This window comes from Stigmatopora argus, chromosome 17 (genome assembly GCF_051989625.1).
Source record: "Stigmatopora argus isolate UIUO_Sarg chromosome 17, RoL_Sarg_1.0, whole genome shotgun sequence".
NCBI lineage: Eukaryota > Metazoa > Chordata > Actinopteri > Syngnathiformes > Syngnathidae > Stigmatopora > Stigmatopora argus.
Genome location: NC_135403.1, coordinates 12,019,649 through 12,043,938, shown reverse-complemented (window position 1 = coordinate 12,043,938; position 24,290 = coordinate 12,019,649). Strand labels below are relative to the sequence as shown.

The 24,290-nt window shown below is 42.0% G+C and overlaps 6 protein-coding genes and 1 long non-coding RNA gene across 9 annotated transcripts in view; 4 read left to right on the top strand and 3 right to left on the bottom strand.

Moving 5' to 3' along the window:
- The first annotated feature begins 442 nt into the window (after positions 1–442).
- terf1 (telomeric repeat binding factor (NIMA-interacting) 1) lies at positions 443–4,843 on the top strand. Of its 3 annotated transcripts, none has more exons than XM_077624200.1 (14): positions 443–586; positions 750–976; positions 1,393–1,488; positions 1,563–1,693; positions 1,771–2,007; positions 2,214–2,323; positions 2,685–2,749; positions 2,827–2,923; positions 3,366–3,415; positions 3,484–3,533; positions 3,603–3,658; positions 3,807–3,901; positions 3,971–4,014; positions 4,097–4,843. In XM_077624200.1, exons 2-14 carry the CDS (start codon positions 796–798, stop codon positions 4,256–4,258), a joined length of 1,374 nt encoding a protein of 457 aa, XP_077480326.1. In that variant the 5' UTR covers positions 443–586; positions 750–795; the 3' UTR covers positions 4,259–4,843. The 3 variants fall into 3 exon arrangements, with proteins under 3 accessions (XP_077480326.1, XP_077480324.1, XP_077480325.1); XM_077624198.1 differs by having other exon boundaries at positions 1,744–2,007; XM_077624199.1 differs by lacking the exon at positions 443–586 and having other exon boundaries at positions 745–976; positions 1,744–2,007.
- A 220-nt stretch (positions 4,844–5,063) lies between these two features.
- Positions 5,064–7,622, bottom strand: sbspon (somatomedin B and thrombospondin type 1 domain containing). Its single transcript, XM_077624202.1, has 5 exons — positions 7,305–7,622; positions 6,365–6,559; positions 6,224–6,302; positions 5,993–6,169; positions 5,064–5,291 (listed from the first exon to the last, which is right to left on the bottom strand). The coding sequence occupies exons 1-5, from the start codon at positions 7,513–7,515 to the stop codon at positions 5,174–5,176; spliced, it is 780 nt and encodes a 259-aa protein (XP_077480328.1). The 5' UTR covers positions 7,516–7,622; the 3' UTR covers positions 5,064–5,173.
- Positions 7,623–9,761: 2,139 nt separating this feature from the next.
- gimap4 (GTPase IMAP family member 4) lies at positions 9,762–12,402 on the bottom strand. Its single transcript, XM_077624338.1, has 2 exons — positions 12,253–12,402; positions 9,762–11,424 (listed from the first exon to the last, which is right to left on the bottom strand). The coding sequence occupies exon 2, from the start codon at positions 11,255–11,257 to the stop codon at positions 10,721–10,723; it is 537 nt and encodes a 178-aa protein (XP_077480464.1). The 5' UTR covers positions 11,258–11,424; positions 12,253–12,402; the 3' UTR covers positions 9,762–10,720.
- LOC144091737 (uncharacterized) lies at positions 11,514–12,854 on the top strand. The gene is made up of 3 exons (XR_013305836.1): positions 11,514–11,548; positions 12,300–12,421; positions 12,781–12,854. It is a non-coding gene; the product is annotated as an uncharacterized LOC144091737 (long non-coding RNA).
- A 124-nt stretch (positions 12,855–12,978) lies between these two features.
- On the bottom strand, positions 12,979–15,161 carry chmp4c (charged multivesicular body protein 4C). The gene is made up of 5 exons (XM_077624711.1): positions 14,761–15,161; positions 13,791–13,968; positions 13,617–13,725; positions 13,413–13,548; positions 12,979–13,299 (listed from the first exon to the last, which is right to left on the bottom strand). Exons 1-5 carry the CDS (start codon positions 14,978–14,980, stop codon positions 13,238–13,240), a joined length of 705 nt encoding a protein of 234 aa, XP_077480837.1. The 5' UTR covers positions 14,981–15,161; the 3' UTR covers positions 12,979–13,237.
- A 198-nt stretch (positions 15,162–15,359) lies between these two features.
- zfand1 (zinc finger, AN1-type domain 1) lies at positions 15,360–17,161 on the top strand. Its single transcript, XM_077624709.1, has 8 exons — positions 15,360–15,638; positions 15,867–15,909; positions 15,999–16,038; positions 16,115–16,242; positions 16,327–16,418; positions 16,541–16,659; positions 16,722–16,877; positions 16,945–17,161. Exons 1-8 carry the CDS (start codon positions 15,527–15,529, stop codon positions 17,119–17,121), a joined length of 867 nt encoding a protein of 288 aa, XP_077480835.1. The 5' UTR covers positions 15,360–15,526; the 3' UTR covers positions 17,122–17,161.
- Positions 17,162–17,301: 140 nt separating this feature from the next.
- The window catches only part of cacnb2a (calcium channel, voltage-dependent, beta 2a), a 24,599-nt gene continuing 17,610 nt past the window's right edge, over positions 17,302–24,290 (top strand). The window contains exons 1-2 of the mRNA XM_077624704.1: positions 17,302–17,588; positions 18,746–18,838. Of these exons, the coding sequence (XP_077480830.1) occupies positions 17,535–17,588; positions 18,746–18,838 (147 nt within the window). The 5' untranslated portion in view covers positions 17,302–17,534. The remainder of the gene's footprint in view (positions 17,589–18,745; positions 18,839–24,290) is intronic.

Genomic DNA, 24,290 nt, shown 5'->3' with positions numbered 1-24,290 from the left:
GGAAAATAGTTGAACTTTTAATCCCTATTGTATTTAACAATTAGGCAGAAAACGAGGAGGAATACAGAAGTATGAAAGAAAAAAAAGAATAATATTCATTTTCAAGTCCTGCTGATTGACTAGGTGGCCCTTAAAACGTAAAACATTAAATTTAAAAATACAGCTAAAATGAAATCCTCAAATTTAAGAAAAATAATCGATTTTAAAAAAGTATAAAAAACATGATAAAATAAAATGAAATGAATTCACAGCTAAAAATAACAATGCAAGATTTTTTCTTTTTAGTCACAAAAGGGAGATATATTAAAAATTCCTTTTAGTGTATTTTTTAACTTTTTAGATATTTATAATGTTCCTATTTATACATTGTTTTTCTATATAAATTTAAATATAGTATTGTACATCAACTGTTCAACTCATTCTTCTATTCGTTTTTTGCCAGGAAAAGTTGTTTAACGGTCCATTACCGCCACCATCTGGTATGTCTTCACATTGCAAGAAAAAGTCATGTTATGGTAAAGCATGATCTCCAGCCATCCCTCCGAGTCAAAACAGATTGGGGTCCATGCGTCATCAGTGGCAAGTAGTAAGTTTTAACATTTTTAATTTGTCTTTTAATTTAAAAAAGTCAATTCACATTTTATCGGTGAAAAGACGGAACAACGATGTGTAACTACTCTTCCCCGACTGTAGGGGCGCTACAAAAATTTTGCCTGTCATAAACCACCGCGCTCTACGTTTCCCGCTAGAATCCAAACCAGACTGAAAACGGAAGTTGAATGGGTAAACTGAAACATGGAGAAACAAGTTGGCGAAGAGTTTACAACAACCACGTTGCTCAAAGACGATTATAACACCGACCAGCTCACCGCTGTGGCCTCCAAATGGATTCTTGACTTCATTTTTATCGGCGTTTGTCGTCGTTTTAGCGAGCAAAATCAAGATGCGTTCAACGACGCTTTCTCAACGTACAAGTGTAAGTCCCTCATTCTTTTATAGGGTTTCAGTTTGACTTTACCAATAAAAATACTCCGCGAGGGGTTTACTTATTCTTAGGGGTCACATAAGTGCACTAACTTTCTTAGTTAAGTAGTACGGAATTTTCAAAGTCGAACGGAATTTTCGACCCACACAAAATGCTAATATCTAGCCGTTGATTACGACTTCAAAAAAAAGGTCGTTACTTCCTGTTTGTTATCTGGAATAACCTTTGATGAAGTCCTACAATGCACAACTTGCGTCACATTTGGGGCCAAATTGTACTTTCTCTTGTCGTTGCGAGTGTTTCAGTTATCACAATATTGTGTTCATGACTCACTTCTTAACTGTGAAATGTGACAACTTCAAGATACCATTGGAATCATTCATAATAATGATTTTTTTTTTATACAGCCATTTCTCAAACGCCCTTACTTGAAGGAGGAAGCTCACCCGAGAAAGGATACATCTGCGACTTTCTTGCCAGGGTCATAAAAGGAAAGGAATTGGGTAAGACCTCATTTCACCTCACTCAGGTCAACCTATATTCGCCCTTCATGAGTTTTTGTCTCCGTTTCCTCCAGGCGCCCATTTTACAGAGGACGGCAAAGACGTGATGCCTTTAATGTCCGCGGCCAAAGTTTGGCTTCACCTCAAAGACGTCGTGCAGGATGAAAGCTTGTTCGACGACGTCACGCTTCACCTGATTGTGCAGGTGAGTTGACCTCTGCTCCGAGATTCGAATTCCATCCCATCTATTTTCAGCTTTCTTTCAAAAACGCCTTTTATCAGTGTGTATCCGTGTGCTTGGACTACGGTCAAAAATCGCAAGCACGCGGCGCTCTCAAGTGGTTCGAAGAGCACGTCCAATATCCGCACAAAGTAGGAGTAAAGCTCTCCACCGTCGTGGCGGAGATGAAACCCTACGACCCCTTTCTCAGCTTCTTCGGTTATGATCGACTGCTGGAGAAAGTGCAGATTTTTTTGGACGCCTATACAGCCAAGCATCCGTCCGACTTCCTTCTTAAGGTACGTGTGTCCATCCCCATTAAAAGTTTGTACTTGGGTCACTGCTGCTACATAATTGCCGGTCAAAAAGATCTTTCCCATAATTCCAAAGAGGCAAAATCGAGCCTCAAAGGTTGTGTTTAAGTGGCTGGCCTCATTTGGCACCACTCCAACCTGTTTAATGTAAAAGTTAATTGTTTTAATGACCATTTTGTCCTATCTTCCAGGAAGCCATCACGGCAGTACAGTTGGCTCAAAATAAGGGAGCTACGGACGCGGTAACCCAAACGGAAAAGTCAATCCTGGACACGATCCAGCGTGCAAATTTGAAGACTAGGTAGGAAATATTAATTTATAATCCTGGACTTGGATTTACAGCACCGCAAAATTACAATATCAAGAAAGAGTTGCATCTTGGCAGATGAAAACAACAAATTACTGTCGCCAGCATTCTATGAATTGTTTGAGTGGCGCAGTAATGGTTTGTTTTGAAAGTTAGTTTTTTTCATCTGGGGTAAACACTACCCTCTAGCGGCAACACTGCGTATGACGTCATTTGACTTATCTCAAGCGGTACCTTGTTTTAACTTGGCTGATTAAGATTTGTATCCTATGAAAACAATAACCTTTTCAGGAGGATTTTCTGAGTAGTATTTGGTATATTTGGAGGAAATAATAATACTTGTGCACATTTATAGACGAGAACCAAAAAGTGAAGTTGTCCCAGAGAAGAAACGTGTGTCATTTAAGTTCGCTTTAACGGGTAAGTTTCTGAGGGAAATAATATTTTTTTTCTGGGGGCTATTTTATGTACTCTATTGCTTTCATTTCTGCCCACAGGATTTTTGGCGTCGGACGTGTCGACTGATGGCGTAGACGAGCAAAGTGCGAACACTTCGGGAGATGGCGTTCTCTCTCCGCAAAATGGCGGCATCAAGTAGGGAAAATGTTGAAGTAAATACAATTTAGATAATGATGTCAATCAGGAAGACAGACCTTTTAACTTTCCAATTGACGGAGCTAGCTGTCATTTACATTTTGAAACTGGGAGTCATGTTAAATTCAGAATTCTACATTCTGAACCGCTATTGAGTAAATTGATGTAAATATATCACATTCTAATGAATTAAAGGGATTCAATTGTCGCTCCCTATTAATTTTGGCGCAATTTGAAGAGTTTTTTTGCCAATGAAGATATTGGGTTGAAAATCAACATGAGTGATGGGAGCCATTTTGGGAGAATCTGCCATTGGAAATGAATGGGCACATTTTAGTCAAATATTTACAAAATTGTAAATTTCTTGCCACAAAATGACTAGGGTTTGCATTCCTTGTTTTGGGGAATTGACTAAGACTGCTTTTTTTTCCCTCTGCCTCAGGCTTGAACATAAGCGCATATTAAGAAACGGCCGAATCCTGCGCTCTAATAGTGAGTTTTTTTTTTTGTTTGTTCTTTTTTTCTGAAAATATACCTTTCAATTCCCCTCTGCTTAATAGGCTCGCCACTGTTGGTCGCATCACCTGACTCGGCCAGCGCCCAGAACGGGGTAAAGCCTGATAATACTAATGCAAAAATGTCAAATGTGGAACTTTAAATCCTTCATTTTTCCTGATAGGAAACCTGCTTGTCAGGTGATGACAAGGCCAACCATTCAGGGGAGACCACTGCAAGGTAAAGCCTTGACGCTCTATCATCCTTTTTTTCCTATAGCGCTAAAAATGTTTAGCATTTGACAAACTATTACCCTATTTTCGATGGTTAGTAGTAGTTAATAAAAAAAAGGACTATAACTTTACCCCATTTTTTCACGCACCAACAGGAACAAACGCAGACTTTTTTCCACTAAAACCAGCTTGTGGGAGCCCGAATCTCAGGTGAAGGCTCAAGTGTGGATTAGACCACTGAGAAAGAAGGGTAGGCATTTTGTTCTCTCGTGTCCTTATGACTCCACTTCCAATTCAAATTTTATTTCCCGCTTTTCAGTGCTAAACAATTCCATTGTCAGTCCAGAGAGACCTCTTCGCTTGGTGAGTCGGACCCACCAACGAACCTCCCTCATAACGCTCGTATGTCTCCGTGTTGACTTGTTTCCCCCCTTTTTTTTCTTAGAAATGGACGCCCGAGCTGGACAAAAAACTGGTGCAAGGCGTCAAGTGTCACGGTAAAGGCAGGTGGTTCAGAATCCTGCAGGATTACGACTTTGAGGGCCGCACCGGCGTCATGCTCAAGGACCGCTGGAGGATTCTGGAAAAAAACTGTAAAGTTGACTAACTCCCATTTTTCTTCTCATTGGAATACCGTTTTCTACAAGTTTGCCACTAGAGGGCTTCGTTTGGTCAGTAAAACCTGGATTTAACCCTGAATTACGCACACATGCACCCTGCATAAATGACAACATATAACGTAGCTTCACACAACAAGAAATTGTTCACTTACAAATGAATGTGTTAATAATGGAAATTGAATTTCTATTTTGCAATTTCTATTGCGTTCAATGTTTATATATAGGTCTCAATGTTTGAGTTCAAACTTGTTGGCCCTTGGGTAGCCATTTTGGTTCATTCTAATTTGCTCCTTTTTATGCAAATGATAACAAACAAAGGAGAGTCGGTGTTTCTCTTAGTTTCTCTGAGTTAAGAACCTCCCAATAATTCTTCTTAAGCATACTTTCCCCATCTTAGATTAAAGTTGAAAGCTAACAGATTAAAATATTTCCAACACTATTTTTTCCCCATTTCATAGCACGTGAACTGGCTTGCCATCTTGTTTGCATTCATGTAAAAAAAAATCTTTCTATTTGTTGCTACATCAATATATTTTTTCCTGAAAATAAATCCTATTATTTTTGTTAACTAAGGACACTTTCTGTCTTGGAATTGGTTGCTTAATTAGACAGAATTGTTTTTAATGAGTAAGATTCATTTTTATTTCAATACTCCCTGTGTAATAGTCAGTTTATTTTTAATTCTCGGTCAAAGGTTTCGAGACTCTTTCTGATTGGACCTGTCTCAAAACATTTGAGTGTTGGATAACGGGTGAGTTAAAAAAAATGAAATGATATCACTACTCTGGGATATGTGTCTTGAAAGTGCTTCATTGGATTTAAAACGTGTAGGATTTTTTTTTTCGGCAGCCATTTTGTAGAGTCCCCAATTGTGCCGTTGAAAGAGTTCAAGTGGTCCTCCATCAGATGAATACAAAGCTGTGCTGGGGCGGGCAGTTGCACTCTGGCGTCTTGCGGATCCGCTTCCACGTGCCGCTGCATCGAGGGTTGCCGACCGCCTGCCATTGCAGCACCACGTCCCTGTAAGTACAAATCTTATATATCAACGATAACTTACTCTTTCATAAATATATTCCCATTTAAATCGCGTTTTTTTAGTTTTTCCATGGACGGTAGTAGTCTTTTAGTCATAGAGGAAAAATGTTTTGATTAGATACAATGTAGCTATTTATTTATTTTTAGCTCAATCAAAATCCCAATATTGCAAAACACCACCCTCGATGGCGTAATTTATGATAGTTTAATACCCCCACCGACATGTGTCAAAGTGGCGACCTGGGGGCCAAATCTGGCCCGCCGCATCTTTTTGTGTGGACCGGGAAAGTAAATCATGAGTGCCGACTTTGTGTTTTAGGATCAAATTATAATGAAGAGTATAGATGTATGTTAAATTTCCTGATTTTCCCCCTTTTAAATCAATAATTGTCATTTTTAATCCATTTTTTCTGTGTTTTTAGTTCAAAAATCATTTTGTAAAATCTAAAAATATATATAAAAAAAGCTAAAATAAACATTGTTTTAGATTTATTAAAAAAAGAATATTCAGGGCTTTTAATCCAGTTCTTTAAATCCATTTATTTAAAAAAAAATCTAAATATATCTAAAAGGGTCCGGCCCACATGAAATCGAGTTGATGTTAACGCAGCCCGCGAACCAACCCGAGTCTGACACCCTTGCCCCTACCCAACGCATCAAAATGAGGCAGTTGCCCTTAATACAACCTATCCGCTTCTCGTCCGTCTCCTTGACAACCGCCGCTGTGGTTGCGCATGGCGGGCGGCTGGCAGGCCACGCACACCGTGAAGCCTTCGGCGAAGTAGCGCATCCAGCGCGCGTGCGGCCGCCTCTCTGCCGCGCAATCAGGCGAGCGGGACTCCAGGGTGAATTCCACGCAAAACCTGAGGGCGGCAATGTGTCAAACGCATCCCCAAATTCCGCCGCGTGTCGCTCACCCGTCATTTAAAGGGTTCCCGCGCACGTCCGTCTTTGGTCTGTTCTTGCCAAACTCCAGGCTAGTAACAAACGCGGGCCCTGATGACATACGTCGACGGTTAGCGCGCCTTCCCAACGACGGGGACGAAGCTTTCGCTCACCCGCGTCCAGTCCGCACGGGCTTCCTCGGCGGTCTCTGTAGTCCATGCAGCCGGCCCGCTCTTCCAGGGGCGGGCAGGGGTCGCCGCCGTTAGCGGGTCGCTCGCTCACGCGTCGAACCCGCGCCCTCCAGGAGGGCCGGCACGATTCCGCGCAGCCGCTCCAGAAACTCCAAGCGTTCACGGAACACGCCCGAGCTACAATTGGGGACACGAGAATAGATTGGATTTGTCGATAATATCCTTTGTTTATTTTTCTAATTTATTATTAGCAAAATTGGAAATGGCACATAAATCTATTTATTAAACGGCCCAACATCAACAGGAAGCGACCCAGAAATGCCCCCCAAAACCAAAGGAAGCGAAACAGAAATATTCCTCATAATCAACAGGAAACCAACCTCAAATGCCTTCAAAACAATAGGAATTGGCCCAAAATCAAGTCTTACTGACCAGTAGTACTGCAAACAAATGGCCTTTTCTAGAGTTAATGTATTGTTTCTTCAGTCATCAATCCATTTTTTAAAATGCTAAAGAATAAAAAAAAGCTTAAATTTTGCAACATGTTCTTTTATCTTTCATGTAATGCTATGTGTTAGCTCATTGTGAAACTTTTTTTAAATAATCCATCTTGCTCTCATTTCCTCATAATCACAAACTAGGGTATGCAGACTTTCCCCCCCAGGTTAAGCACCTGCCCAAAAATAAAATCAAACTCCAACTTAAACTTAAACTTCCTTGTCCGTCAAGCTACCCCTAAAATTGCAGGCAAAAATTAAAACCAACATTTTCGGCCACATGACATTTCTCCTTTCAAAGGGTTCATTCTCTTCGGCCGCGGGCATTTCCTAAACCGATCGACTTAATGGCATTCTTGGAATAGTTGTCGCTGGGCAAACAGTGGCGCCGCCGCGAGATATTTCCACAGCGGCATCTGGCTCACCTGGGCAGTGCGAGAAGTAGTCGAAGCAGCAATCCCGCGTGGCGGCGCAACCGCGGTCGCAGTAGCACGTCCCGTGGACTCGGTCCATCCTCCAATCCGCGGAGGTGCAACTCAGGTCACGGGCCTCGCAGCATTTACCCAAACAACCCGCCCAGACGAGGTGGCGCTCGGCCACCGTCCCCAAAAGTAGCAAAAGCCGCAACGTCTCCATCGGGAAGGACGGCGTGGTCAATTTGGCTCCAGCGTCAACAGCCGCCACGCCATGTGTCGCGCTTCTCCCGGAGACTGAGCGACCTCGGGAAGCGTGGAGTCAGGCGCTTTGTTTTTCCTCTTCCCCCCCACCCTGCAAACTCCGCCTCCCCGGCTTTTCTTGCATCACCGCCGTTGTTACACCGGTGGCCCTTTTTGGGCCGCTACAAAAGAAAGGGAGGAATGCCAGCTCTTGGATGTTCTCCACCGGGGCCAAAGTTCCAAGTGGTTTCACTCCGACCCCTTTAACTTTGGTTTGTTTTGTGGCAGCTTTATTTTTGTTCAAAAATCCATGTTAAACCCCCCATTTTTTCAGCACTTCTCTCTTGCTATTTCCTTCCATTTTTGCTTTGTTTCCTCATGTATCATTGCTTTCTTTATATCTTTCTATTAACTAAATGTATAATGTTGTTTGTTTCTCAGCACTGTAAGACAGTCCCCCTCTTCTACAACATTGAAAAGCAATATCACTGTATGAAACGTTCACAATTTTGTACTGAAACTATCACAGCAAAAATGTAGCTTTTCCTCAAATTAATTGCGATTCGCATCCCTATCATAGATACTGCTTGCTTTTTTAAAATTGGAATCCATTTTATTATTATGCCCACTTCCATTCCAACAATTTTAACTGTTTACAGCTCCTGAGATTAGCTCCGCCTTGCTTGATTCGACCTTCAGGACCTGAACGCAAGGGGAAAGTTTTGAGAGCCTGTTAGGGAGAGTCTGCATTAAAAAACCTTCGCACACTACATCTACCAAAACAGGTACGTTGTAAACCATTTTTTTAGATGCTTGACCATGCCTTGAACCCTGAGAACAATCGAGGCCTCTTTCAGGGAGTTTCGGCGGCGGAGCCAGACGTGGGTAATGACTTCTGCGTGATGCTCCCGGGAGTTGGAGCGACAGTAATAACCTTCATCTCCGCCGAGGGCGAAGAGACGTATGTGGAACCCGGACCAAAATGATGTTTTTCCCCCCCTCTCGACCGGCTGCCAAGGTGACATATGTATGGGGAATGTCAAGCGCGGAGACGAACGGTTTTATTTTTATGCGTTGTTGTTGACAAACGCGTTGGGAGTGAGCTCAAATTTAGCTGGGCTGCAAAGGGTCATCGTTTAGATTTTTGTTATTGGGATTATTTGGACAGTAGGTTCTTTTTTTGCAATTACAACTATAAGTATAATATACGCACCAGATGCAAAAAGATGTTTTGATGTTAGCGCCATGCTACTGACACCCAATTAATGTCTTAAAGGCCATTAAAGTGCTGTTATCTCTCACCAGAAAAAAAAAATCGCAATCCACAAAACAGCTGTTCAAATGTAAATAAGAGTGAGGACGGACATTTTACTTGATTTTTAACAACAAGAAGTTTTAATTTTTCAAGAAAAAAACATTCATTTTAAACATGGATTTCTCAGAAAGCTAACATTGATATATTTAGATGGGAAATGGTCTCCAAAGCGTTAATCATTACACAGCTAATTAACTTCGACGGACAAAGTATCGCTTTCATATGGATTCTCCAACCGAATCCCAAAAATATTTCTATACAATATCGCCCAAATCTATTCCTGCTGCTTGTTCGTCCCCGCAAAATAACAGGTGAGCCTCTAATTGGCGCTACTGGGCCAAGTCCAGCGTTGTTTCGCCTAATGAGGAAGTCCCTGGCGGCGAATCACGAATCGCCCGCCGCTTTTGTCCGCCGCCGGCGACCGTGATGAGTCACTCTTTCGGGATGTTTGACTTGGCGTCCGTCGCCGCCGTGCAATTACCGCACGGATATGCCGTAATATTTACTTTGACTACCTTTTATCCCCGTCTTAAATGCCCACAAAAGGTACACATACACTTAGATTTTTTTTAAATGGTACTTTTTAACTCGTTGGCAACCAATCTTGTAAGAATTGACCAAAATTAATCAGTAATCTCACCTAGAAACGCCTTAAAATCAATAATAAAAGCGGAATGTCACCTGGTAGGAGCTTAAAAACAAAAAAATCTTGTACGCAAACATTGTAAAAACGATAACACACTGTAATATGATGGCAGCTGTGCGAATTTGCTTTTTTCTGGTTTCTATTGAAGCGCTTGGTTTCTGTTGACTTAAATTGTTAAAAGTGGTCACACAATGACTTAACTGGTTGAAAAGAAAAAATGCAAGCGGCTGATAAAAGATTTTTAAAAAAGACAAGTAGACATCAGTAAGGGCTCAAGGCGCTTTATACGTGCAAAAAACATTACAATTTGGTCACTAAAATGGACATTTTTACTAAAACCCTACAACTGCTTTGCTGGGAAATTCAGATTTTGAGTCATCTTCTCCCTACAAAAGTAGCATTTGTTTAATGCCAATTTTAAAAATTTGTCCAAAATTAAAATCTGCAACTAGTAGTTGTTCAACAAAATAAATCTGAATATTGACCCATCAAAAACAGTAGTGCTTTGTAGCTTATGTACAACCTCGCTTTAAAGGCGCAGAGTAAATCAGTGTATTTTGGAAATAAATAGTCAAGTCAAGTGAATGTGGAAACTGTCAGCCTATAAAAATATTCTCCAATTCATACTTGAGAAAAACAGTGCAACACATACTTGTAACATGTTTTTGTCCACAGGCGCCATTTTGGACACGTCATTGGGTGTACACCTGCGCAATCTTCCCAAACTTCACGTGTCTCCATGACAACGCAAGGTGGGTACGCCCTCTTGTGGGGGCAGGCGGTTATTACGCTTAGGGAAGAAAATAGTCCTACAAAACAAAACGTACTATGTTTTTAGGGCCTTTTTTGAAAAGTGAAAAATGTCAACAGATGGGAACACTTTCTTGCAATCGTAAAGTTTTTTAGTTAAAGGACAAAATGGAGATTTTTGGGGGGTAATTGTATTTTTTTTTTTTAAAGTACTACAAGACTAACAAAATTTCACTTTTGCTAACTTCACACCGTATAAATATAATTCCACCTTTTTAAGAGAAACAATGTGTTTGGAGGATAAATTACATTTCTAAAACTGTAAAAAAAAATCATTTCAAAGTGCATAGAAAGTCAATATGTATTACAAGATAATACATCTTCCATCTATTTTTCTACATTTAAAATGTATTTGTTTTAATGACCTGAAAACATCGGGATTGCGCAGGTGTACCTGAAAACGAGGCGTCGGCGTCACTCTGCGGAAACGCCATCGCTCGCTAACCTGGTGGCGCCGTCCACTTTGGTCTCAAGCGCGGCGTCCCCAGTCGGGTTGCGGTTCTCGTCCAGTTCCCCGATCACAAAGTGGCCCCCTTCCTCAGCCACCATGCGATCCACGCGCTCCATCAAGCGTCCCACCTGGGCGTCCTCCCGCAAGACGCCGTTGTCGATGAGCACGTAGCGGCGGCGGCACTTATCCAGCACGTGCTGCAGCTCGGCGCCCTCGCGGCGGATGTAGCGCTCCAGCGAGATCTTCCTCAGGACTTCGGCCCAGGTGAAAACCACCAAGACGTGCTTCCAAACCCGCTCGCCGAAGAGCCCCACGTGCTCCTCGATGCGGGCGCGGTCCACCTCGGTGAACATCCCCACCGGGATGACGAGCAGGAAGGCGTGGGGGCCCGGCGGGCACAGGGTGGCGCCGCGGGCAATCTCTTTCTTGTAGGAGAGCGGCGTATCCTGCGAGGAGTACCAGCCAGGCGTGTCCACCACCGTCACCGGACGGCCCAGCATCTCGGCGTTACGCGTCACGCAGAACTCGGCGGCCCGCTCCAGGTGGAATTCTTCGCGGCCCAGGATGGTGTTGGCCGTCAAGCTCTTGCCGGGCCAGCGCCAGCCCAGGACCACCAGGCGGAGCGGGGACGGGGACTGGGTGGGCTCGTCGCTCTCGCCAGACGCCGCTGAAACGAGGTAGCACCGCATACTTTTACATCTTTGGAATGTGCTTTCAAAAAAATTAAAAAATGCTTTTTCTTTCACTTCCATTAGAACCAACCCCCTAAAAACGAATTACAAAGAAAAACGGTGAGTGCTTAAAATTTTAGAAATGTTTTTTTTTTTTTTTTAACATTGTTTACTTACTGTTCAATAGTAATAATGATGCATGACTATAACTACATCCTATTTAGGAGCATTAGGCAAAATGAATACAGCTAACATTCATACCTTGGTAATAAATAAGGAGAAAATAAAATCGAATGTAATGGCTTTTTTTAAACAGCTTTAATCTGTTAATTTTGATTCTGAAATAAACTTGATGGAAACGATTAACCCATTGGCTGCCATTGACGACTATAAACGGAAAAATGGCTCTAAACAAGTTTTGAACTCAGAAACTTTTTAGCATATTACAACTTCAACTAAGAAAAAAAATCAACAAACTTCCAAATGTTCCATTGGTTTTAATATTATTCCATAAATAAACACTTTTTAAATTTGACCTTTTTCCCCCTGTTTGAGCTGCCATTGATATATTTTTAGCGGTCGAGGAATGACATACGGAAATGACACGAGATTTTCTTTCTATCAAGAACAAAAATAACATGATCAAAGTTAAAACTGATTTCAAAATTCAAATCTTCGATGTGTGACACTGTCCACTTTAACGACGTTTAGCCGGAAGGCTAATATTGTTCCTAGTTTGCTACCACCGTCTCTGTACATGTTCAACGGAAGTCTTGAATTAAAAAAATAAGAGGAACAAGCGTGAAGAAAAGTCGCTAACTTACTCGATGTTGTTTTGTGGTGGTTTTCTTCCACGATGCTTCAATTTCAGGCTCGCGAACCTTGGGATAAATTTGGCGTTAGTTGTATGTAACTTGACGTCGGCGAAAGTGCGGAAGGGTTCCACTTCTTCCTGCTTGGTGACGTCACCACTACAGCGTCCATTACCTACTCGTAAGTCAAGAATAGTTTTCCCTTTTTTATAATGTAACTAAGTCTTTTTAGACCAATAACATTAATCTACATATTTTAGGTGTATACTCTAAAAGTAAATATGGACAAGAAAAATTAAACTTTTTGACCGCTGTAAAAGTAAATATGGACAGGAAAATTTAAACTTTTTGACCGCTTGGCGGCGCCACTGCGTCTATTTTCACTATAGATAGTACACATTTAAAAAACAAATTGACCCACATTCATTTCCCATTAGTAGTATATCAGTCTATCTTTTAGAATGCATTTATTTTATGATTGAATACTAAATATTTTGAAGTACCTTTTTAATGACTGATCATTCTTCCATTTTTCTTTAGGAGTATTTTAAAAGCCCTCAGGTTCTTTAAGAAAGTGACAAACATGAATGAAAAATAAGCCCATAGTAAAGGTATGTATAGCTTTTATAATGTTTATTCCCTTCAACTCTATTTGTTTGAATGCTCCAAAGTCCTACTTGACTAAACTTAGACATGAGGGGAAAAAATGAACACAAGTAGAATAGGAAGGTGTTTTTTTTTTCATTTATTGCTTCAACATAAAACTTAAATATTTACAAGAGGAAAGAGTTTATCCACAGCTGTGTGACATTTTGTGGTGCTCTGATGCAATTCATCTAAAAAAAAAAAACGAATCAGGGGAGAAAAAAAAAGCCAAAATAACAGATAGATAAACTTCATGTCCCTAAACATTAAGAATGCTCCAAAAGCCCTGAGAAATTAAAAACTGCAAATCCTTCAATGGTCTCCGAGCGGTCCAAAAAATAGCAAAAATGGCTTATGTCCCCCAGGATGCTAGCATGCGCATATCGTCTTCGTCCTCGACCCTTCTTCTGGCCGCTGGAAACAAAAAAAGATAAGTCAATGGCGACCAATGAGTTAAGGAAGTCATTTTAAATCATAAAAATGTAACGTTACAAATAAGCTTCGATCAAAAGGAATGTTTTTCATACTTCCGCGGTGAGAAACACGCCCCGACGGAACCGAGGGCACCCTCGCGCTAGGCACCGAGGGCAGTCCGCCCATGCTCCTCAGGTTTTCGTCCATTTCTTCATTCTCCAGCTCCTCCAGTTCGGCCAGCAATTCATCCTAAAAACACGATTTTTCTTTTTTTTGAGCATCCACAGTTTCCAATTCAGCGCTAGCCCGAGACATACCTCGTCGTAAGATTCGCCGTACGGTCTGGAGATGGCTTCGTTGATCTCTCGGGCCACGTCTTGCTGCTCGTTGATGTCTTCCATCAGATCGTCGATCTTGTCCAGATCCCTAGAGGACCAAAATACGGTTTTAGACGGCGGAATGTCGGAAGTGCGGGCTCGTGAGCTCCTCACATGCTTTCGTGGACGTTCTTCATGGCCTGAGCGGCGTAGCCCATGTTTCTCACCACCTCCCCGTTGGTGTGGGAGTTCTCCAGAGCTTCTCGCTGGAACTCGATGGTGGAAAGCGTGCCGTCGATCTGAGTCAGCTGCTGCTCCAGTCGCTTCTTTCTTTTAAGGGCTTGCAGGGCGGCTAAAAAGTTGGCACGCGTTAGAAATGAATGTGGAAACGCTTGATGGGGTAAGGCTTATTTTGGCGTGCTGTTTTTTGGTAATATTTTGGTGGCAGCGCTGTGCTAGACGCCCAATCCATTTAGACTGGGAGGGGCGGATGAACGGAAACTGGATTCAACGTCTAGTGCTGTCAATGGTATGCAAAGCTGATGCTTGAGGATGTAAACGGCACATTAATTCCTTTATATTAATTTATAATGATGAAAAATCCAATAGTATTTTTTTGTTTATATAATAAATAATAATACAATTGATATAATAATTAATATACCAAAAATGGTCAATAGGAATGTGAGCTGATTTAATGACAGTTAATGTTTATTCATATTTTGAATGGCTTTGGTGTTGTGTTTTTCCCAATCATTAATTGCAAGCCTTTGTTCATTTAAGGACATTTGCATGCTGGGAAAAATACTCTTGATGAACCAGTTTAAGTTTTGTTCAATTTTATTTTGGGTTTACGTGGTTGAATTAAATTAGTTCAGGTTCAGTGGTCATATTACTCATTTGATAGTACTTTGCATTTGGTTTTATGGCCGAAAATGTGGGACTTTGTCAAAAATGAAAGGTCACCTGTATAACAGGAAGATACACCTGTACCTGAGCCTCATCCTAAAATGGCGTCTCTCCGACCTGACATTTTGAGAGTTCTTGTTAAAAGCTTTTTGACAATGCCTTAAACACGCCGTGAACATTTGCAGCAACAATTTGGACCACTTTTGGGTTTTTTTTCAATTCCCCCCCTCCATACCTCTCTTATTTTTCGTCCCGTGCTTCTTGGCTATCATGACTTCCTGCTCTATCCTCTTCTCCAGGTAGTCCTGCTTCTTGCTCAACATGTCCTCGGTTTCCCGCAGCTTGTGTATGGCCTCTTGGGGAGAAGGTCCCCCTTTGGATCGGTGTTTGGACTTGCCTCCCGAGGACGAGCCGGAGCTCGAACTCCCCTTGAAGAATTTGGAGATTTTGCTCATTTTTTGCCCTGTCTTGGAGAACCTCCGACGATTAATCCAGAGCAGCCTTTGCTGGAGGTATGCGGACACTGGGTGCGTGTTATTATTGTCAAGTGTTTCCAGGGCGAGCTGTTTTTCCAGCTCGACTAGGTTTTGTGGCAGTCAATGCGCCTTTCGCCACACCTTTACCCGGGCACCTGCGTGACGTCACCGCAGCGCAACACTGCCCTCAGCGGCGACAAACTAAATTCTCAAACTTTTTTTTATTTAAAATTGAATCTTACTTGTATATCATGGCGTGACACATTTGTGTATTTCTGTAAAGAGTTCGCATTTTAAATTATGTTTTTAATTTCTCAAACTATGCCCCGGCAATTAGTTCCACTTCCGGTATGAAATAGCACCCGAACGAATGATTTATTTAAGGATGCGTAACAGTAGGCGTTCAAACTGTCTAATAAGTCACACATTAACATTTAACATAAGTTATACATTAACATTTAACGTGATTTAATTGTTCAAATTCCACTTAAGGAACCCTTAAAATAATTTCGCAGGGAGTTGTTTATGTCCAGTATCACTTCCGGGTTTGACGTTTGTTTTGGTGTAGCTTATGCTGAGCTAATGGCTGAGTTGGACATCGGAAAGCACTGTCAAATCGATTCTTGTCACCAACAAGGTCTCTATCATCTCCGATCTTTTAAGCAAAATTAGAACATTAACACCGCGTTGTGAACTGAAACGCTCTCCGTCTCTATACGTAAATTAAATGTAAAATTAGCATTGCAGCATTCGCAACCTAATATGAATCTGCAGTCAGTAGTACAATACAAAATAGCTGGATATTTAAATGTTAAATGGTTATGCTACTACTTGCGATTAAAAAATGTTCCTTTCTTTCATTTAGATTTCCTTCCATTTGTTTGTGAATCCTGCAATGGAGTCTACTGGTAATAGATTTTTGTACTTTATAAATAAAAGCATTGCCATTATGTCTTACTAACTCTAATACTTATGCTGCAACCATTTTTTTTTCCAGCCTCGATCACAGAAACAGAGACGCTCACTCGTGCACACGGGTAAGTAGTAGTTTATAGATTTACAGGTGGGAAAAAAAGGCTTTTTGGTGCTAAAAAATATTGTATTTCATTGCAGGAGCCTGTGAGAAAAGATCCACAAGCTGTAGGCAGCAGCACAAACCATCCTTGCTCTTTCCAAGACTGCAAGAGAAAAGAACCATTGCCTGTCATCTGTCCACAGTGTGAAAAACACTTCTGTCTAGCGTACGTTGACACTTTTTTTAACCCAAGTTCTACTCCCCGTGGTCAATTTAGTATTTTAATAATACCCCATTTCTTATTTCGCAGCCACCGACATGCATCTGATCACAAATGTGAAAAGCTGGAGGTCCAAAAGCCACGCATGGCCGCTACCAAGGAGCTGGTGCAAAGGATTGTAGGTCAGTCAACTCTGGAAGAAGTTCAACTATTGCCCACATGGGAGGAGTATTGCACAAAAGTATTGTACTACTTAAAACAACCTTTATTGAGAGCCAATTTTCTACTCGTTTTGTTTATGCAGAGTCAAAAGATGGATCTAAAAGTAAAGGACGCAAAGGAGTGAAGAACAGCGCCATGGCGGCCAAAGTAGCTCTCATGAAACTCAAGCTACACGCTGCGGGCGACAAAAGCTTACCGCAGGTTTTCATAGCGTTATTTTACACTCACCGTTGAATACTTGACTTATCATATTCCCTTTCAAGACAGAAAGAACCTACTTTCAAGTTTATCTGCCTAAAGGGTGTCAGGTGAGCAGTCAACCCATGTTCTTTTGTTCTAAATGGACTGTGGGGAAGGTGGTGGATTACGCAGCTACGCTCGCTTCGCTCAAGAATAACAACAACGTGCTCGCAGCTAAGGTACGACATGTATTTTCCATATTATACATTTGTATACAAGTGTATCTCTCATTTTTCCCCCCTCCAGAAGTTGCGCCTGTGCCATCCCGAAACGGGCAAGTCATTCCGCATGGATGAGAGTTTGGACTCGCTGCTGACCGGGGCGGAAGACCCCCTTCACAACGGGGGTAACGTAATCCTGGAATACCTGGATAATGACAGCACGGGTGTGGATGATGTAACTAGCTATATTGCATTCGGCTGACTCATTGGAATAATAAAATGTAAGTTTCACTTGGAGCAGAGACTATCTGTCTTAGGGTTTTAATTAAGAGTGAAAAGCATAAGGCTAGATATTGACTTTACTTGATAGAAAAGGGCTAGATATTGACTTTACTTGATAGAAATCGATTTTTTTTTCGCCTAACTTAAATGTGCCATTTTTTTATTCTTAATTATTTTTAAAATAAAATAATTAAAATAATAGGGCGGCACAAATGTATTTCTGTAAAGATATTGCCTTATAGATAATGCTGTTTTTAACATCGCAAACTATATTCCGTCATCTAGTGTCACTTCCGGTTTAAACACGCACCTTCAAGTCATTAAGTTCTGATTTATTCAACGATCCGTGACAGTACGAGTTAAAACTGGCAAAGAAGTAATATATTAACATTTATGTATTTTTATTGTTCAACTTCCACATCAGCAAAACGTCCACATAATTACGCGGTGAGTTATTTAAATCCAGTTTCATTGCCTGGGTCAACTGAATGTTTACGTCTGTTTTGGTCAAACTTATGCTAATGCTTTAGACATCGGAAAGCATTATTCAAACGATTCTTGCCACCAAAAAGGCCTCTATTATCTTCGATCTTTTGGGCAAAATTCGAAAATTAATACCACTGTGTGAACTGAAACATACATACGCCCATACGTCAATTAAATGCAAAATGATCATTGTAGCATTAGCCTTAACATGAATCTGCAATCAATAGACGGGCGCATGCGCAATTCGTTTTCAACGGCACGTTCGCGTCAAATCGTGCATGCGCGTGCCCACGTCAATGTGCACGCGCGAGCCTGCGACGCAATATTAACGAATATGAAACGGACAATCTGCATCGGATTTGGCTGTAAAAATCCACGCCAGCACCGGACTATCAAGACTTTTATTATCCGGAGGAAGCGTCATGCAAACCGGATTCTTCTACAAACTCCTCCCACATCTTCCAACTTAAACTAAAGCACTGCAAGCAAGTCGGTTAGTTTGTCGTTTCTCCACGTGGAGTGATGGCGCAAGACGAAGGGAATGTTTTTTTAGTGCGTTTTTAAATTTTCGGCGTTATTACAGGAAAAGATGGAGTTAGAGTCTTTAGAGCAGCCAGTGTTTCAGGTAAGTTGTGTGTTTTAAAGTCAGATATTTTGTCTCGTTTGCAACCAAAGTTAATTTTTTTGTCTTTATGGTGGTGTTAATCAAATAACTTGGTTTGGTTTATTTTATTAGTTTTTCCTGTGTGTTTGCAAATTTAAGATAGCTAAAGTGATATTTTCCCCTCTTGTTATTATGTGTTTGTATGCGATTCTTTTTTTGTTCATTATTTATTGATGAGTTGATCACAATTGTTCATATTTACTTGTTTAAACTGACAAATTATTTGATCATTAATTGTAATTAGCCATGTAGCTGGCAGGTTATCACATACAATAACATTCTGTTGTTGATGTCATTTTAAATCAATGTGATCACTTATTCACATTCATTTTGAATTAATCTCATTGCGCTTGGAATCATCCTTACTTAACACAAATCTAAAGAATGTATTCATCCGACTTCATGTTGCTGTAGTGCCATCATTTTAACATTTTTATTGTATTCATTTTGAAAGTATCTTAGCAAAAGAGCCTTCAGGAAAAGTCGCCTCAAAGGTTCAGATGGAAGCACATCCTCGGACGCCACCACGAACAGCTTCGTACGTCAGGTAAGAAGTTCTCATTTCATTGTCCATTTATCCAAATGTTCCCTTCTAGCCCACACACACTTTATTATTATCTTACTATCCTGTCCCATGTTGCAATATCTGCGTTTGTACATAAACATGCGTCGGTAAAAGCAGTCTGGCACCAAACTCGTCGTCATCATCATCCATCAGTCGTGAAATGTGCGCAGCCCTGAAAAACTAATGTAAACATTAGCAGCGTTTTGCCCGATTCTTTTTTTTTTTGCGTTGGCATTTTCTGACATAAAGCAGAACTAGGCAGGTATGTCTTTTAACGGGTCTGGATTTTGTAGAATTTCGACACCCGCGTGGGTCGGGACGTCTGAAATATTTCTCCTTTTTAGGAGGAAGGGCCTCACTTTTTTGGCACGGGAGCAAAAACACTCCTGCTTGCTCGCCGAACTTGTGAATGAGCTTTGCTTTGACGCAAAATGTGCTCAGGGAGTCGTAGCAGTTTGATTGTATAGAAATGGGGGTGATGTGTTTGGGTTCAGCCAGGTTTTATGTAGGATAGATACAAAAATAGTACACCTTCCCGTTACAAGTCGTTTGTTTGGGTGGTCGTGGGAGTTGATCGGAGAATGGATGATGGCAAAAGTGTTCCAGGAGTATCAACATGGTGTGGTTGTTTATTTTGAATGGTGCGTCTCACCCGTGAGTTGTCGTTTGCTGGGATTGGATGTGAATGTGCTTGCTAGAAAATAGCATGTGATGAGGAATGGCAACCCGAAGACGACTGAATTCTTACTTGTCTTCTGAGAACAATGGTTCCTGAATATTAATAAACTTTCCTTATTTAGCACTGGACTGGAAGCAATCAAGAAAGAGTTCCGCTGAAGTAGAGAATAAACAGAACGAGAGTCAGGATTGCTGAGGTGCAGATCTAAAAATAGCTCTTTTCATAATAGCGCTGTCAAATATGGTGCAGTCCCAATTTCTCATTTCGAGCCGTACTTCCTCCTTATCTCCGACGACCAGTCCACTTGAGGGCAGAGCCGGGTCAGGATAGCCCATTTGGCATTCCCCGGTGATCGAGGCCCTACCATTTTGTTCCATTTATACATTTATACCATTTTGTTGTTGACTTATTTATGGTCCTCTCTGGAAACCTCACACTGAGCAGCTAACTTTTCTCTAAACAGCAGTAGTGGTCGACTGCCCTCCTGTGGAGGACCACGATAATTGCAAGTATTTTCATAAAAAAAAATATTTATATATTTTTATTATCTGAACCGTGAGGCGTATATGCCAACCACTAAGCTAATTTAAGGTGGTAGTCAAGCATGCTTTTTGTTCCGGTTTCAATCGTACCTTTTGTGTGTCCTGGAAGTTGGCTAATTTAGGAGCATTTTGTTTCTTAGCAAAACACGGGCCAATGCGTCAAAGACTTTGCAAATTGCAGCGCTCAGACAAAGCAGAATGTCCAAGGACATGCAAATGAGGGCTGCCAGCAGAGCATTCAACTTGGAAAAGAGGGGAGACTCAAAGGAAAGAGGGAAGTGGAAGGGACGCACGCTTGGGGGGGACGGAGATGAGGACGGCGGTCAATAAAGGACACCCCCGCCTTTCCTCCCTTCACAGTCCTTGGTACCGGAGAGCAACTCGTGTGCCGAGATGACTGAGAGGAAATCGGCGAGCGGCGGAAAACTGTAAAAATTGAACCGCTGTGGGCATTTTGGGGGGGGGGCTTTGCGGTGGGATGCGACCTTCCGGACAGCTAAATTGGATTTTGGGACGAATGAGAGTACAAGATGGCTTCGAGATGACCGCAACGTCAACGGGGGTCGTGACTTTCTAAGTCCGTGGTGGAGGGTCCGCCACAGGGAGTCGATGCCCCCCGACAGGTAGCCTCCGCCCCCCTCCCCTTCATGCCGTGCTGCGGGCTGGGCCATCGCCGGAAAGCACCGCTTCCCTACGTAAGTTTGTGAATCAAACTGAGAGGCTCATTTTAAGAGGTGAAATATGCTTTGTCATTTACGGCTTGCAGTATTTTGACTGCTCTGAAAATATAGGGCAAGGGATTGACAAAAAATGGATTCTTCTCAGTACTTTTTGGGTCAATATAAGTTGTGAATTGTGTGAATTCCATTTTTTTTGTAGAAAACTGAACCCCCCCCCCCAAAATATTTCCGATTCATGCTGAGATTAATTTCACTGCACGGTGCACTGGATCAACATTCACCGTACAACCGAGTAAGCTTTAATTTCACTGATGAGTGGATTAATGTAGGACCAGCTGTTGTAAAACCACAATTGACCGGTAAGCCTTAGCGCCAGGGTGTCAAAAATGTGGCCCGTGGGCCGGAAACCGCCCGCCAGGTGGGTTTAATCCGGCCCTGCAAGGGGTACTCTGCCTACGGGCACTTTCATTCATACCGAGTCTGAAAGGAGCTCCTTTTGCCGTGACCGTCATTATTTCCACGCTGATCCACGTACTAGCGTTACATAATAAAATAATTTTTGATTCCACTTGCAATGGAATGTGGAGCATCTAGTTTCCTAAAAGGCTGGCGTAGACGATCCCAGACGCTAGTCATGGAAACAGCGGGGGCCATGTCTCTGTTTCGCTCAGATTTGTGAATGGAGGGCAGTCCGTCAAGTACACATTTGCTAAAATCGCGTATGGCGACGTCAACCCTATTTTTACTTTGTTTTGGCCCATCTGCTTTTGTTAGGGACTCGTACTTGGCACCGGTTGTAGACCAGAATGCATCGATTACCCAACAGATCTCATGTGTGGGTCATTTTAAAGATAAAAATCATGCAAGATGAGCTACTTTTTTTGATGCTCAATATATTTTTTACAGTATTTAGCATGCAGACTGGCAGGAAACTTCACCAAAGTGAGGTATATTTCTATCAACTTGTTTCCCGATCGCAGTCGATTTCACTCGAGCGAAAACGCACGTCATTTCTGCGGTGATTCATCTCCCACAATTCTGGAGGGATTGGACCACTGCCGGGCACTGAGAATTGAGCCAGGAGGCTTTTTGGCAGCCCGGTAGCATTTTTTTTTCTTCCCCCAACACTTTTCCAGAGGATTTTGGGAAATGTCCGGAAATATAGTGACGAATTGGCAGAAGGAATGTCTCGGAATTAAGGCTTGTTGCAATTTTTGCGTAATGTTAAAAGACTGGAAATAGTGATAGTGTCTATAGCGGAGTAGGACGTTGGCGTTGATGTTAGTTTGTGGACGATGACCCGGGTTTGACATTGACGACCACTCACTTAATCCAAAAATAGCATGTTTTAGTTTGTAGTAGCACAGTAATCCCTTGAGTATTCCAGCTTCGACTTACGTGAATTCACGGCATCGTAAATTATTTTCTGGGGAAAATAAAGTTCATAAAAATGTGTAAATCCACGCTGAAACTCGCAAGTGGAAGACACAGAAATATGTCAAAGTCACTTAACTGAGGAATAAAATGGCTAGCAGCTAGTTACATGTTTAACATTATATTTAGATATTAATACATGACAGTCTTTTGACATGCTTATAGCTGTAATATTTACGAAATAGACACTTTTTGATCATTGTACTTGTGTGTTTGTATTTCTGTATAGGCGCGAAAACATGCATTGTGGTCGTTATAATGGGGGTGATCCTAATTACCGTTTATTTTTCTTTTATCGCGGCCATGTCTGGTCTACATAAATGGGAATATTTGTAGACCATATATATAATGAGTATGTAGCTTTAAATACGTAATATGTAGCTCGATGCTCGCAATGACTGACTGCACCATTTACCAATTTTTTTAAATATGAAACTATTTTCTTCCGGGAAAGGGCCAGGATGCGTCACTAATAGCGCGCTGCGTCTGTTTGAGGTTCTGGGCTGGCGTTCTGGACTCGACCTCAGCCTCCAGAGGGAGCCGGGCGGTCTGATCCGCATTTAAAACCGCTGCAGATGTTCCGCCTAGCTAATTAGGGGCAGTGGGATGCACGAGGAGGCCCGCCGGCCACTGTGGACATGGACCATTAATTAAGAGCGGCGGGCGTTAAAAGTTAAAAGGGCTTCACGGCGCTGCGTGAATTCTCGCATTTAAAAAAAATGTACATCTCAGTTGCTTTTAAAAGAGCAGGTTTCCTCTATGCGTATGTATTTATGTAAGACAATTTAGCCGTAATCAAACGTTCGCTTAGGCTAGTGGTCGGGGAACCTTTTTAACAGAGAGAGCAATGAACAATTCCTATTTTCAAATGTTATTCTTTAGAATTTAGAAGTCAAAATACATTTTTTTTGTGCCTTTTTTAGTAATTTTGCCACTTTTAAAGTACAAAATGGCTCTGATTTGTTTTGACAAGTGTTACGCGCTTGCTAATAAATGAGAATCAAAGACAGTATAAATGCACAAAGGTCTAATTAAAGATAATAATAATAATAATTAAAGTGGTGCTAGACGTAATGTCAACGCCACAGTGGCAATCTTCCGGATGCTCCTATTGGTACGTTCGGGACTCGGCTTTCTCACCAGTCGTTTCCATATTATAGCTCAGAGCCATGTACACCCATCAAAAGAGCCAAATGTGGCTCCCGGGCCATAGGTTTCCTACCCCTGACCCAGGCTAATTGCAGACAGGTTTTATTTAGACTAAAAATGATCTGCGAAGAGTTGCGTTCATGAAAAGTGCCATAAATGTCTCAAAGTGCTTCCGTTTTGATGACCAAAACCTCTAAAATATTCAGAACCTCCACCGTCGAAAGATTGGACGCCAAAGCCGACGTCTCGAACACGGGAGGCGTGTCGCGATAACGATCCAACCCGTAAAAAGCTGCCAACGTAAGTCCGAGTCTCTTCCTGGAGGGAATTTATGGAAGTTTTGCGTGAAAGTGACCCAAACACGCCAGTGCGTTAAGAGCCCTCTTCTCCGCCGAGTACGCTCATCCGTCGATAAGCTCACCCGCGGGAGCCGGGCCACGCAAAAACCACAGCGCCATTGGTAGCGTGCCGGGGCTCAGCTGGGCGGGGTTAAACCTGCTGGGATGTTTCATATTCATACTTGGTGTAAATTCACAAGCAGTCCGTCAGCAGGGAGAAAAGAAGGCTTCTGTGGATTTCATTTTTTTGGATTTTTTTAATATATTTTTTTTGTTTGAAAAGTGCCGGCGTCTTCGGACCAATGCGTTCGGGTTCACGGGGAAGGCCGCCCTCCGGTCGCCACCCCTGATCCCGATCCCGCCGCTCGCCGCGGGGTCTTCTAAAGGCTCCTCCCAACGGGGCTGCTCCCGTTGCCATGCTCAAACACTCCAAGAACAAAAATGTCTCGTGGGTAAGTGCGGCGTTTGTAAAAAAAAAAAAAAAAATGTAAGGGTGAGCACAAGCGATAATGTTGGTGTGTCGCCGCTGTTTTTTTTTTTTGATGGTCCTGTCCTGTTTCCGAAAAGAGGCTTTAGAGATTTAACTATTAGATAACTACAAGCGACGACATG

Bases quoted from the DNA above. Each gene is read 5' to 3' on its own strand.
- terf1 (XM_077624198.1), top strand. From the start codon at position 796: ATGGAGAAACAAGTTGGCGAAGAGTTTACAACAACCACGTTGCTCAAA. The intron at 2,750-2,826 runs GTAAGTTTCTGA...TTCTGCCCACAG, and splicing joins ATTTAAGTTCGCTTTAACGG to GATTTTTGGCGTCGGACGTG. The intron at 3,902-3,970 runs GTAGGCATTTTG...CCCGCTTTTCAG, and splicing joins TAGACCACTGAGAAAGAAGG to TGCTAAACAATTCCATTGTC.
- chmp4c (XM_077624711.1), bottom strand. From the start codon at position 14,980: ATGAGCAAAATCTCCAAATTCTTCAAGGGGAGTTCGAGCTCCGGCTCG. The intron at 13,726-13,790 runs GTGAGGAGCTCA...TTGGTCCTCTAG, and splicing joins AAGAACGTCCACGAAAGCAT to GGATCTGGACAAGATCGACG. The intron at 13,549-13,616 runs GTATGTCTCGGG...TCGTGTTTTTAG, and splicing joins ACGGCGAATCTTACGACGAG to GATGAATTGCTGGCCGAACT.
- sbspon (XM_077624202.1), bottom strand. From the start codon at position 7,515: ATGGAGACGTTGCGGCTTTTGCTACTTTTGGGGACGGTGGCCGAGCGC. The intron at 6,303-6,364 runs GTGAGCGAAAGC...GTATGTCATCAG, and splicing joins CCCGTGCGGACTGGACGCGG to GGCCCGCGTTTGTTACTAGC. The intron at 5,292-5,992 runs GTTGTATTAAGG...TTGTACTTACAG, and splicing joins GACGGACGAGAAGCGGATAG to GGACGTGGTGCTGCAATGGC.
- zfand1 (XM_077624709.1), top strand. From the start codon at position 15,527: ATGTCCAGTATCACTTCCGGGTTTGACGTTTGTTTTGGTGTAGCTTAT. The intron at 15,639-15,866 runs GTCTCTATCATC...TCTTTCATTTAG, and splicing joins CGATTCTTGTCACCAACAAG to ATTTCCTTCCATTTGTTTGT. The intron at 16,419-16,540 runs GTCAGTCAACTC...TTGTTTATGCAG, and splicing joins GCTGGTGCAAAGGATTGTAG to AGTCAAAAGATGGATCTAAA.
- gimap4 (XM_077624338.1), bottom strand. From the start codon at position 11,257: ATGCTGGGCCGTCCGGTGACGGTGGTGGACACGCCTGGCTGGTACTCC.